Source organism: Microtus oregoni, unplaced genomic scaffold (genome assembly GCF_018167655.1).
Source record: "Microtus oregoni isolate MIOR12 unplaced genomic scaffold, Mior012 000007F_ref0000211, whole genome shotgun sequence".
Taxonomy (NCBI): Eukaryota; Metazoa; Chordata; class Mammalia; order Rodentia; family Cricetidae; genus Microtus; species Microtus oregoni.
Genome location: NW_024543066.1, coordinates 32004867 through 32019181, shown reverse-complemented (window position 1 = coordinate 32019181; position 14315 = coordinate 32004867). Strand labels below are relative to the sequence as shown.

At 41.9% G+C, this 14315-nt stretch overlaps 1 protein-coding gene across 1 annotated transcript in view; it reads right to left on the bottom strand.

Annotated features, from left to right (window-relative positions):
- Col19a1 (collagen type XIX alpha 1 chain) overlaps window positions 1-14315 on the bottom strand; it is a 307873-nt gene that overhangs the window by 42313 nt on the left and 251245 nt on the right. The window contains exons 22-32 of the mRNA XM_041655913.1: window positions 14188-14241; window positions 10834-10923; window positions 9991-10035; window positions 9805-9882; window positions 6077-6112; window positions 5918-5971; window positions 5778-5831; window positions 4385-4426; window positions 1168-1272; window positions 1031-1084; window positions 731-784 (exon numbers count right to left, since the gene is read on the bottom strand). Coding sequence (XP_041511847.1) covers window positions 731-784; window positions 1031-1084; window positions 1168-1272; window positions 4385-4426; window positions 5778-5831; window positions 5918-5971; window positions 6077-6112; window positions 9805-9882; window positions 9991-10035; window positions 10834-10923; window positions 14188-14241 — 666 coding nt within the window. The remainder of the gene's footprint in view (window positions 1-730; window positions 785-1030; window positions 1085-1167; window positions 1273-4384; window positions 4427-5777; window positions 5832-5917; window positions 5972-6076; window positions 6113-9804; window positions 9883-9990; window positions 10036-10833; window positions 10924-14187; window positions 14242-14315) is intronic.

The window sequence follows — 14315 nt, the reverse complement described above, 5'->3', positions numbered from 1 at the left end:
TCCCACACTACCATCAAGGTTAATATATGCCAGATGGCTTTCTTACTTTCATTAGGAGAGATTAGCACCAAAACTGTTTAAACTAACAGCAATTCATCATTCTAATTGGTTTTTCTAAGAGTTAATGTGAATTACGCAGGACAAGAAGGATATCCTAAGCATCACTGTGGTTTACAGTCGGGAATTTACACCATTATCTCGAAAGCACGTTTGAGTTGAGTGCTCGGTCCTGGGGTGGGTGAGCTGCTGACCTCAACCAGTATGCATAGACGCCTACCACAGCTTATTTCTCCCAAGCTGAGCAGAGCCATGGAGAAACCAACGTTGTTAAAGTTCAGTCAGGGCACAGGGGTCTTCCCTGGCTGGGCCCTCGGGTCTATGCTTTTTCATTTACCCTTTCCATCTCTTGGCTATCCTGAGGTTTGTTTTTGGGAGTTTCACTCTTCTTTCTTTTCTTGTAAGGACTCGGATCACTACCTGCTACCTAAAAACAAAACTCCCATAACTTTTATATCAATTATTAGCCTTATTTTGTGGCTCCACATCTAGACCACTGGAGATAAATGTGCATCTGTAATTACCAAACATGTGTCACTTTGAAACATCTAACTGTTCTTGGTTTTCAATGGCCTCGATATTGAACACGCATTAGTGAAAACTCAGTGTCTTTCCTTTGTGGAATCAAATAGAGAGAAGCAGTAGCTGAGTGTTTTATCGGAGAGTCTCTTACCTCATCGCCTTTCTCCCCATGCACTCCAGGGTAGCCCCGCTCTCCTTTGCTTCCCTAGAAAGACAGCAACTTCAGTTAGCACTGGACCATTGCAGTATTATTTGTAACAATGGGAAAAACATCACCCATCAGAGCACATGGGGTGTGTCCTTTGCACAGGGCCATGGGATAAACTGATAGCATCATCTGGACATGCCCTTTGCCCCGTGTTAGCAAGGTAAGTTTCATAGGAGTAGGGTATTTTAAAAATGGGATTCTCCATGTTTCATTTAGTTAGAATCTCACAGAAGACTTTCTTACCTTTGGCCCCTCTCTGCCTGGGACTCCTGGAGGACCCCGTGGTCCTGCATCCCCCTGGAAGACAGAGGAGTCAGACCTGCGGGAGGACACCCAGTAGGTGTGCTGCAGGACTCACAGGCATGCCAGCAACCTCTCACCTTCCTGGCTGCTGAATCGTATCTTCCAGGTTCCCCAGTACCTCCTTCATCCCCTTTGTTGCTCTTCAGCCCGGGAACACTGGCTGGACAGTTGCCACAGAAGTTCTAGTGAGCATAAAGACAGTTTCACTGAGCGGTTCCTAAAACCTGTGTATGAAGCTGAGGTTTGATCTATTTGCACCCTTGTCAAACGAGCAATTGTGAGGCCGCTCTACCCTCAGAGACTGTCCAATCTGAAAGATGGCTTTTTGGGGGTAAATACTGAACAAGCCTAATCTGTAATCTTCATTTACAATAGTGGTGAACTTTTAATTAAAACACACACACACACACACACACACACACACACACACACCTCTGCTGCCATTTCAATGGAAAATCCCAAACAAATAGTAGGGGTGGGGAATATAATTTGAGAACACAATCTGATAAAGTTTGTGTGTGTGTGTGTGTGTGTGTGTGTATATATATATACACACACACAATATAGAGCAAAACCTCCAGATACTGATTTCAGAAACATTTTCAGTTAGATGATTCCACTGATGATTTTAGTGGAATTCATATTTAGTAAAATAGGAAAAACATTAAAAAATGATAAAAACCGATAATTGTTTTAACGCAACAGAAACATCTTAGATTTATTTGATAACAGTCTCATTTTCTTCAGTTAGATAAAGCAAGGGAAACTGATTTTTAATAAAGGTTTCTGAAAAATGACTCAATATTATTTTATAGAAATGATTAAGATGCATTCATCACTAGTCAGTGCTCAATCTGCTTCTAAGAGACCTGCCACACAGATTAACCCAGAAAAGCTGGGAGGGATGGTTCGGGGTTAGCATCAGGCCAGGCGCTCTCAATGCTCCAACCGAAGGCATCTTAAAAAGCAGAAAGCAGCTGACAGCTTGTAAAAGGCTCAGGCCTGGAGCTTGAGTCAGTGTGCTGGGTTCCAGGGTCAGGATTTAACATTATGTTATTAGATTGCGTCCACAGGTCAGTCACTAAATCAAATTCTGGAATTTGGGGTTTGGGTGGGGGCTACTTGCTTCCCCTCTTTCTTCTGTTGAATAAAGGTCGTTGGGATCAGCTGCCAAGATTTCCTCTCTGCATCTCACCTGTCCCCTCTTTTGTGACTCAGAACCTCACTGAGATGATTCTGGGATGTGTCAGAGGAGGCTGCCTGGGCAAGACTGTCAGCTCCTCACATCCACAAGACCCCTGAGGGTCTGGTTCTCCTCTTGAAAGAGTCCACTCAGTCTGCTGTCTGTTCTGTGAGGCATCCCACACTCTATCAGAACATTTAATTCTGCTTAAGTATACAAATTTTTCATCCTTCAAGGATTCCAGCATCTAATTCCTACAATCTTGTCTTTTCTAACATTATAGCTGTTAGAAAGAATCTGGGGCCTAATATCCGAGGACGTGCTTGCCTGTATCAGTATCACACTTAATCGCTGTGTATCTGGGCAAATCACACAGCTACTTGGGGTTTCAAGTATCTTCAATGAATGAGAATGGTCCTCCAGCCTGAGCTCATAACATTTTGGTAAAGACTAAATGGGAAAGAAATTAGTAAGGTTGCACTGACTGACACATAATTATAATTCAATATGAGAGCTCCTTGAAACCCTCACAAATATTCCGTATTATAAGAAAATGCTGCTTTCCTTGAGTTCCTAATAACCCCTCCAGAAGTTTTCTTTTCTTTTTTCTTTTTCGTATTTTTGAGACATGGTTTCTCTGTAGTTTTAGAGCCTGTCCTGGAACTAGCTCTCGTAGACCAGGCTGGCCTTGAACTCACAGAGATCTGCCTGCCTCTGCCTCCAGAGCACTGGGATTAAAGGCATGCACCACCACCTCCTGGCCAGAAGTTTTTATATTAATATTTATATTTACATATATTTACCTATCTGTTCTTGAGACTAGACTATGTCTTTTGATTGGCTCAATGCTATAACTCTTCATGTTTACATGTATGCCATTTGGCAAATCATGAGAATAAACACCAGTTGTATAAGGGAAATCACCTGTTAAGTGTGAGTGGTGTACACTTAACAGTTTAACACTTTCTCTTCATCCGAAGACAGGAAATCTCAGAGTGAAATGAAGGGCTACATTTTCATTTGGGATCACCAGCTCTTACTAGACAGCATGGAGACTACATAAACATAGTCTTACCCACTGCCAGACCCCCAGTCTTACTGATAAAACATAGCAAAGTATTTAAGAAAAATGGTAGCCATAGTGAGTGCACATGAGTGTTTGCATGTGTGTGTATGCATGTGTGAGTGTGTGTGAATGCATGTGTGTGCGTGCGTGTGTGTGTACGCGTGCGTGTGAGTGTGTGTACACGTGCGTGTGAGTGTGTGTGTACGCGTGCGTGTGAGTGTGTGTGTATGCGTGTGTGTGTGCATGCATGAGTGTGTGAGTGTGTGTGCGTGCGTGTGTGTACGTGCGTGTGTGTGCATGCGTGTGTGTACGCGTGTGTGTGTGCATGCGTGTGTGTGTACGCGTGTGTGTGAGTGTGTGTGTGTGAGTACGTGTGTGCGTGCATGCCTTTGTGTGTGTGTCTGCATAGTTAAGAGCTGGTCTGAAACTTGTACTCCTGTTTCAGGCTCTTAAAGCCTCGAATTGCAGGTGTGTGCCATCATGTCTCGCCTGAGGTACTTTATGGGATGGATAATCAGTAGAGATAATTTTTGTTTAACAGGGTAACAGATTGTTAGGGCGATTGTTGGCGTTGGAATTTTATAGCTCATTTTGTAAAATTCCATGATATAAAAACTCAATCTGTAAGTGAGTGGCATTGGCTTTCTTCTTGAGACTGCCCAGAACTGACAGAGTGGCAGACAGGCTTCAGGGCAGTGAGCCAGAGGGGGTTGGAGAAAGGAAGAGAAAGCTAGTACTTGAGAGGAGGCAGGATCTACTTTAAGGTATCAACGATGTCACCCCTTCCTGTATGTCATCTCAGTACTGCCTTCCTCCATCTCCGTATCCACAGTGTGGATAAATGGACCCAGAAAGAAGGCAATGGGAAGATTGGTATAAATGCTATACGCTGTAATAAGACATGCATGCTCTTATGTCTTAAATGTTTTCTAGCAGAATTTGAACTGTTTCGGATGAGCAGTTAATTGTTCTATCTTTGGTAGAAAGTTCCTTTTTAACCTTTTCCACACACCGACATCTAATTCCTTTTATACCAAAAGAATACCTTCAGCAAGGCGCCAATGTCTCCCAAGAGAGGAAGTGCAATCTGTAGTTAAGAGAGAGAAACTCAAATCCGTGGCTATTCGCATATACATGAACATAATACGACATGAACATAGAAGTTGATATGTGTTGTGTGTTCCTCAAGTGCCATGCCAATTGTTTTGGAGATGGTGACCCTAACCAGCAGGCTCACTGGCTTAGCTTTATGTTTCAGGGCATGAAACTTACACATAGTACGGCTAGAACCAGAATGTGAGAACAGTCACTGTTCCGTCAGCAAGATCATGCGAGCTTACATGTATCCTTGCTTTGATCATAAACCTGTATGTTAGAGATTCATGACAAGGGAACCTTTATGTTTTCCCTGTGCTGTTGGTTTTAAGTAATATAATGTTTTATTTAATCATTGGGTAAAAGGAAATCACTCATCAAGCATATTATCAGGCTTCTGAGAAATAGGAAGATTGCATGGGGAGTCTGCCTTAAAATTAGCTCTTACAGAAATTCTAATGGTACTTAAGTAGGGACAAGACAGACACCTGGGGCGTGTGGGCTGTGGTTGGGCCACGGGTCTTCAAATGTCCTCTCAGAGGAACACTGTATAAGCCCGAGTGACAGCTGACAGGATGTGAGATGAGGGGCACACGATTCAGCGTTGGAAGTAAAGAAAGCCAGATAATGCTGCCGCATGCGGCTCCTAAGGGCTCAAAGGCACAAGCAGTGTGGGAGGGGAGAGATTCTGAGAAGACGCAGTGAGGGGCCAGGTTTGGATTTTATTATACAAACTCAATGGACAATATAATGCTGTGTGCCATGTGGCCTCTCAAAACTGTAAGTGTTAGAGCTGGGGCTATTGAAAGGGACTTACTGTCACTCATAGCAAGGCTTAACATGAAATAAAGCTATGTAACACACGGTTAGCATCGAAATGCGTTTTTCTGAGATTTTCAATCCAATTTTCATAATTTAATCATTGCATCTGTTCAGAGGCACTCAATCAATGGCTAGGTACCACACTGGAGGTAACTTACCTGCAAACTTTCATTTAGAAAAATGAAATTCATTTACTCACCCAGCATTAGAAAGACTAGAAATTGTGGCTATCTGTTTTATCTCAATTTTCCATGGAACAAAGACTTTAAATGCTAAGGCTCAGCCTGGGGCAAAATTGTACAGCTGAATTATACCCTTAGGAAATAAGAATTCATCACACACGCACAATAATGCTGACCCAGCTTGAATTTTCCCCCCTCTACAAAATAATGGGGATAAACAAAATCACCAAGTAGTCACGGAGCATGGCAATTAGTTTGGACAGCAAAATTTGCTTGGTTGGCTGTTTGGCTTCTGGGTGCATTAAAGATACATAAATCAGGCTTTGCCTGCCTACATACCGGGTCACCTGGGGGGCCTGGAAGGCCTGGCTTCCCGTCTCTCCCTGGAGGTCCCTAAAAACAGAAGTCGCTCATTCAAACCTCTGCAAGTTACAGCTGATTAAAACAGACACGGGTGGGAGCTGGGGAAAGGTCCTTACATCATTCCCTGGGGTCCCTGGAGTTCCTGGCAATCCAGGCAGACCTCGAGGACCCTAGAAAAATGAAGAAAACAATGTTACTAGGATTGTCTTTTGAGCAGTTTCCGGCAATCAAGAAAACTGAACTTCTTTTGTGCGTAGTTTAGTGAAGTCACTTACCTGAATACCTGGCTCTCCGGCGGGTCCTTGGAAGCCCTGGGTAAAAAGAGAGAGAATTATCTAACTTCTACCAGGGATATTCATAAATGCCCCATCCTTTACTTAGCAGAAAAATGAGGTTTGGCACTTGCACAATCTGAAAACTCTGTAAGTCTTGCACACAGTTTCTGGTGGGCTCACCATGACCTCAAGCCGTAGTTAGAGAACCAGATATTCAAGGCTGGATGCACAAGACTTTGCTCACTTACTTGGATTTTTTTTTATTCCACTCTGCTGCTGCACACTCAGAAGTGTGCAAGCAATGTGTTCATATCCTGTCAGGTCAGAAACCAATTGCCCATGGGGCTCAGGAACCTGAGCCTCCTTTTTCTTTGTTGACTCAGTTTTCTCTTCTTCATTTGCTTATTATTTTTTTGAAAGTAGATTCTTCTCGCATACAATACAATTCCAAGCACAGTTTCCTCTCCCTCCACTCCTTCCAACTCCCTCTCCTTTCTTCTCTCCCTCAGACCTGCCCTACCTAGGTTTCTTCTGCAGAAAAGAGACGGCCTCCAAGACACAACAACCAAACACAGCAGCACAAGATGCAATAAGACAAGGTAAAATCCCTCATGTCCGGGCTGGACAAGGTGACCCAGCAGGAGGAAAAGAGTCCCAAGAACAAGCAAGAGAGTCAGAGACTCTTCCACAGTTAGGAGTACCACAAAAGCACCAAGCTAACAGCTAGAACATGTAAACGTAGAACCTGGTACGAACACATGCGGGTTCTCGTTTTCCTCTTTAGAAAAAGCAGGGCCCAGTATTCAGTGGTGGGCGTCAATGGCTAACTAACAGCACCTGGAGTTATTTTCTACTTCTGGAATGCTGAGGTTTGGAATAACTCAAGTGAGGCTGAAGTTAGCCAAGAACCCAATGACATTCATTCTGGCTATGTATATCTTTGGGTCATTGAATTTCTGGTGCACATGACTTCAGTTTTAGCACTTGGGAGACAGAGGCAGGCCGACTTCTGTGTGCTCCAGGGCAGGCAGTCTTAGGCAGTGAGATTAGCCAGTTATCCCTATGTAGTGACACCCCATCTTTAAAATCTTTTTTTTCCTTTAAAGCAGTTGGTATCAGCATTTGCTGGGTTCTTTATTTTATTTAAAACTATTCATAGCATCGTTATTATCTAAGCCTTTTTGTTGCTTTTTTATTGTGGTATTTTTTCCTATAATCTTGTTACCTGTTTAAAGAGTTATTGACATAATGTTTTATCAACTGTTAAAGTAGTGTGTAAATCAATGGTTTCCATTCTGGCATTTTCACACACACATTGCTCCAATGGGTATCCCTCCACCATTGCCCCCTCCTGGCCTGTTTTCTTCCTGGTGGTCTCCATTCTCACCATAAGACATGCCTTCTGCTTCCCTCTCAGATGTATTTCATTACTCTCTCTTTTCTTTCCCTCCCCTGCTTCCATTTCTACTTATGTGACTTACACACACATACACACACACACACACACACACACACACACACACACACTTACACATGTACTATTTGTCTTTCTGAGTCTGGCTTATTTCACATAATAGAATGATTTCCAGTTGAATCCATTTTCTGCAAATGTCATGATTTCCTTTTCCTTTATGGGGATGAATAAAACTCTTGGTGTATACACATGACGTTTTCTTCATCTGTCAAGAAAGCCCCTGGGCTGGTTCCATCCCTTTGCTATTGTGAAGAGTGAAGAAATAAATATCAATGTGCAGTCTCTTTGGGGTAGGCTGAGCTAGAAGGCTTCTGGTATGTTCGCAGAGCAGGATAGCTGGGCCATGTGGTTGTTCTCGTTTTAGTGTTTAGGAGACCTCCTAGTGATTTCTGTAGATGTTGAAGTAGTTTATATACACACCAGTTGTGCATGAGAGCTACACTTTTCTCAGAGTATTTGTCTCTGAGAAATACTCAGGCGATGATAGCTTTTTCTGACTGGGGTGAGGTGTGTGTGTGTGTGTATGTGTGTGTGTGTGTGTGTGTGTGTGTGTGTGTGTGATATACTTGTGTACACGGGAGTCTTGGTGTTGGAAGCCCTGGAACTGGAGTTACAGGATGTTGTGGGTTGCCTGATGTGGGTGCTGACAGAAGAACTTGCTTCCTTGGAAAGCTCACATATTCAAGACCTGAACTGATGAGTCATCTCTCCAGTACCCAAAGTAGCTTTAACTTTTATTTCCTTGATGGATAAGGACGTTAAACACTTTAAAAGTTATTGATTGGCTATTGTGCTTTTTCTTTTAAGAGCTATTTAGTTCATTAATCCATTATTGATAGAGGAATTTCTTTCTTTCTTTCTTTTTTTGGTTTTTCGAGACAGGGTTTCTCTGTGGCTTTGGAGCCTGTCCTGGAACTAGCTCTGTAGACCAGGCTGGTCTCAAACTCACAGAGATCCGCCTGCCTCTGCCTCCCGAGTGCTGGGATTAAAGGCGTGCGCCACCACCGCCGGGCTTTCTTTCTTTCTTTTTTTCTTTCTTTCTTTCTTTCTTTCTTTCTTTCTTTCTGCCTTTAGTTCTTGTAGTTTTTATAGATTCCAGATATTAGCACAGAGATGCCATCTTTACAGTCCTCTCCTGTCCGGTGGTTGCTTCCTTTGCGGAGCAGAAACTTCTTAGCTTCACAGTTTCCCAATTGCCAGTTTTTAGCTTTCTATGCTGCTGGATTTCATTTCAAGAATGGTTTCTGCATAGACCTGTATTTCGAGGAGTTTTTCCTCATATTTCCCCTATAGTTTCTGTTTTTATATTAAAGTCTTTGATTTATTTTGACTGATTTTTTTTCTTCATGGTGTATGATATGGGTCTATTTTCTTGTATATCTGATGATCTGTTTTTCCCTGCACCATTTGTTGAAGAGGCTATTGTTGTATTCCAATGAATCTTTTTGATACTTTTCTCAAAAACTAAATGGCTGCGGCAGTGTGGATTTATTTCTGGGTCTGTCATTCTCCTCCCTTGGTCTACATATCTGTTCACGTGTCAGAACCATGTCGTGTTGGCAGTATGGCTCTATAGTGCATGTTGAGATCAGGTATTGTATTTCTAGAATTTCTCCTTCTGATTAGGATTGCTTTTGCTGTTCAGGGTCTTTGGGCTTCTATATACATTTTAGCATTGCTTTTTCCAGTTCTGTGAAGAACATCATTGGAATTTTGACAAAGATATGTTGAGTGTATGGGTGACTTTTGGTAATATAGATATTCTCATGGCACTAGTTCGGTCCATTTGTGAGCATAAGTGATGTTGCCAACTCCTAGTATCTTCTTCAGTGCCTTCAAGTTTTCATTGAACATGTTTCTGCTCTCTCTAGTCAGGCTTATTTTTAGGTAGCGCCCCTTCCATGCCTGGCTAATTGAGCGAGAATTTTCCCCCTGATATTTCTTGTTAAGTTTCTTCAATGCTATATAGAGAAGGTACTACTTTTTAATGATTAGTTTGCACTCTGCTACATTGCTGAAAATGCTTTACCACTCTTAGAGTTTTCTGGCAGTGTCTTCAGGGCCTTTAAAGGCAGTGTAGGGTGAAGTAGTGTCTGAACCGCAACAATTTGATTCTGTCCTTTCCTGTTCATATCTCTTCTATTTTTTCTCTCTTCTGACTGCTTTATGTAAGACTTTGAGCACTGCAATGAAGAAGACTGGAGACAAAAATGTAACCAACTGGGGTGCAATAACTTGACTGAATATTACTTACCGTCCTGCCAGGGATTCCTACCCCTGGTGGGCCTGTGTCCCCAGGGGAGCCATGGATACCTGGTAGTCCTCTTTCCCCCTGTGAGAGCAAGTGCTCCTGTTAGGATGAGGTTCCAGACATTTGCATTTCCAGTTACATTTTCTTAATTATTAATTCTTTTTAAAATTAGCTATGAAATCTGTATACCTTTGGCCCACGTGGGCCAGGTGCACCAGGATTTCCATCTAATCCCTAAAAGGAATAAAAAAAAGGAAGATGATTACATTTATTTTTCTACATAACTAAAAAAAATTAGAAGTTATCATTTGAAAACATGATTCATTACCCTTCATTTTACTTGAGTAAGCCTCATATTAAGAAAAGAGAGAAAATTTTAGAAAGTTCTAGATTTTGCATAATTAGCTCAAAATATAGGGTTTTATCTGTGAAATTAAACACCTAATCTTCAGAATTATTGCCATTGATAATTGTTATAAAATGTAGAAAATAGGCCAATCAAATAAGCATATTGGCTTTTGGGTTTTCTGGTAATACAATTTCCTGCGTCCTGAGTAGAGCATGGATCATATACACTCTCTATGAATGATGGTCTGTGGTTATGTCCTTAAACTCCAGAAGGGCAAGGTTGAGCGTTTGTTTTAAGGCAGTGTCCTAATACGGTCTATGGCTCACAATTTGTGTTTAAGGATTTATAGATCCTTGAGGAACCAGTACATAAGGTTCTGGGACCTTTGAAACATCTCAGTTTATCTGTAAAATACTGCAGCCTGTGTATCTTCTGCAGCTGAGACCTCTCGGCTTACATCCAACATTCAAATTGTTTTAGCTTTAGGAGCTATGGTATAAGATCTATCCTTCCTTCCTTCCTTCCTTCCTTCCTTCCTTTCTTCCTTTCTTCCTTCCTTTCTTCCTTATTTCTTTCCTTTTTTTGGCAGGCTTAAAGACTACAGTTGTATCTTGAACCCGGGGGCCCAGACTTAGCAGTACATTAACTCTCAAGGGCAATCCTAGTGAAAGGGTGATACTTACTGGTTTCCCTGGCAGGCTTTTCCCTGGAGGCCCAGCATCACCCTTTGGACCTGGAAGTCCAGGAGGGCCTAGCCTTCCACCTGCATCTCCCTGTGAAAACAAGATGAGATTCTTTCTTTCTCTGCTGAGGTTAATGATGGGAAGCTGGAAGATGGCAGTTTCCATTGCTTTATTTTGTCATAGCCAGGCAAACTTCATCTTTGTGTTCACTTCTGTACTCACACCCTCAAAAGCATTTACAAGTGCCTAGCTCACTCTAGGACCTGCCCTTGTTATTTTAAATACATTCACATTCTGAAACGAGTTCTGTTATATAAAGTTGAACAGTACCAGGAAACACAGACTTGTATATAAAATGTGGAGGCTCCAAAATTTGAGCCTATTTCCACCTTGACCAAATATCGGAGAGTTGGAATTTATTTCTAGAAGACAATAACTCCTTCAAGGTTATTGTCTGTTTCTACCTCAAACAAAGGTTCTACCTAGATTTTAGGTCTGTGGGTTTTGCTCTCCCAAGGTTATTGTCAACAGGTGTGGCTAATATCCAGACTTGTAGTATTCAGGAATAGAGAAGTAGATATGTTTTTACCCCAAACAAAAGTCTAAGGGTTCAACTAAATTCCAGTTCCCTTGGGAAGGTATCAATGGATTCTACTTAGAAAGTGGTTTGCCTACGAACGTTTTGGTCTAGGGTGTGAGCATTTCTTATCTTGTTCTAACCACAGGATGTTTATTTTTTTAATTTATTTATTAAAGATTTCTGTCTCTTCCCTGCCACCGCCTCCCATTACCCTCCCCCTCCCCCAATCAGGTCCCCCTCCCTCGTCAGCCTAAAGAGCAATCAGGGTTCCCTGCCCTGTGGGAAGTCCAAGGAACCCCCACCTCCATCCAGGTCTAGTAAGGTGAGCATCCAAACTGCCTAGGCTCCCACAAAGCCAGTACGTGCAGTAGGATAAAAAACCCATTGCCTTTGTTCTTGAGTTCTCAGTAGTCCTCATTGTCCGCTATGTTCAGAGAGTCCGGTTTTATCCCAGGCTTTTTCAGACCCGGGCCAGCTGGCCTTGGTGAGTTCCTGATAGAACATCCCCATTGTCTCAGTGTGTGGGTGCACCCCTCGCGGTCCTGAGTTCCTTGCTCGTGCTCTCTCTCCTTCTGCTCCTGATTTGGACCTTGAGATTTATGTCCGGTGCTCCAATGTGGGTCTCTGTCTCTGTCTCCTTTCATCGCCTGATGAAAGTTAATATTCAGGAGGATGCCTATATGTTTTTCTTTGGGTTCTCCTTATTTAGCTTCTCTAAAATCACTAATTATGGGCTCAATGTCCTTTATTTATGGCTAGAAACCAAATATGAGTGAGTACATCCCATGTTCCTCTTTTTGGGTCTGGCTTACCTCACTCAGGATAGTGTTTTCTATTTCCATCCATTTGCATGCAAAATTCAAGAAGTTTTTGTTTTTAACTGCTGAGTAGTACTCTAATATGTATATATTCCATACTTTCTTTATCGATTCTTCCATTGAAGGGCATCTAGATTGTTTCCATGTTCTGGCTATTACAAACAATGCTGCTATGAACATAGTAGAGCATATACTTTTGTTGTATGATAAGGCCTCTCTTGGGTATATTCCCAAGAATGGTATTGCTGGGTCCAGGGGTAGGTTGATCCCCAATTTCCTGAGAAACCACCACACTGCTTTCCAAAGTGGTTGCACAAGTTCGCATTCCCACCAGCAATGGATGAGTGTACCCCTTTCTCCACAGCCTCTCCAACAAAGGCTATCATTGGTGTTTTTGATTTTAGCCATTCTGACAGGTGTAAGATGGTATCTTAAAGTTGTCTTGATTTGCATTTCCCTGATCGCTAAGGAAGTTGAGCATGACCTTAAGTGTCTTTTGGCCATTTGAACTTCTTCTGTTGAGAATTCTCTGTTCAGCTCAGTGCCCCATTTTCTAATTGGGTTGATTAGTCTTTTACAGTCTAGTTTCTTGAGTTCTTTATATATTTTGGAGATCAGACCTTTGTCAGTTGCAGGGTTGGTGAAGATCTTCTCCGAGTCAGTGGGTTGCCTTTTTGTCTTAGTGACAGTGTCCTTTGCTTTACAAAAGCTTCTCAGTCTCAGGAGGTCCCATTTATTCAATGAGGCCCTTAATGTCTGTGCTGCTGGGGTTATACATAGGAAGTGGTTTCCTGTGCCCATCTGTTGTAGAGTACTTCCCACTTTCTCTTCTATCAGGTTCAGTGTGTTCGGACTGATAGTGAGGTCTTTGATCCATTTGGACTTGAGTTTTGTGCATGGTGATAGATATGGATCTATTTTCATTCTTCTACAGATTGACATCCAGTTTTGCCAGCACAATTTGTTGAAGATGCTCTCTTTTTTCCATTGTATACTTTTAGCTATTTAATTGAAAATCAGGAGTTCATAGGTTTGTGGGTTAATGTCAGGGTCTTCTATTCAATTCCATTGGTTGACTTCTCTGTTTTTATGCCAATACCAAGCTGTTTTCAATACTGGAGCTCTGTAATAGAGTTTGAAGTCAGGGATGGTAATGCCTCCAGACGATCCTTTATTGTATAAGATTGTATTGGCTATCCTGGGTTTTTTGTTTTTCCATGTAAAGTTGATTATTTTCTTCTCCAGATCTAACCACAGGATGTTTAACTATGAATGTAGCCCACAACCTTTAGTTGGTATGTTCATTTCCTTGTATCATTTTAATGCAGTTTTTTAAAAATCTTACTCTTATTTTTTGGGATTGGGGTATTTTAAGAAACTGGAAATTAAATGCAGGTGATTTCAGTATTCACTGAAACTCCCTCCCGGTATTGTCCTATGCTTCTGTTTTATTATTTTCACTCACATCTTCGCCCTCTTTACTATTTTTCTGATCCCCGTGTTTCCACCCTGGTATTTTTGCTGAAGCCGGTCTCTGACAATAAAACACGACACAAAGGGCACGACTGTTCATGAAGTTCTTTAGATGATCTACATACCTTATTCCCTGGGGAGGACACACCATACTGATATGCCATCTTCACACACATCCAAACAGATGGTAAGAGGCAGAAAGACTTTTGAGAATTCAAAGCTTGACCTCAGCCCTAACATTTTCATTTTCAAGTTAGCTCATTTGGTTACCTGAAATTTCTGTGCCATATCCATGCCCGCGATGATGCATGACACCAGGGGCGCATATCACAGGTTATGTGAATGTATTTCCCTTGTACTAATAAGTCCTGGGAGGCTCAAGTCTCATTAGGCTAATCTTTGGCTTCTCTAGTGACTTTAGAATCCTTGGTTTCTTCTTTCTATTTACTTACATACTGCACAAAAGTAAAGTTTAAACGGTACCTTCTCTCCTTTAATGCCTTTTATCCCTGGGATACCATGTTCTCCTGGCAATCCCTAGAAAATACAGAATTAAAGGGAAAGAGCAGTTAGAACCTCTCTTAATGTAAGGGGATGGAATTTTAACATCT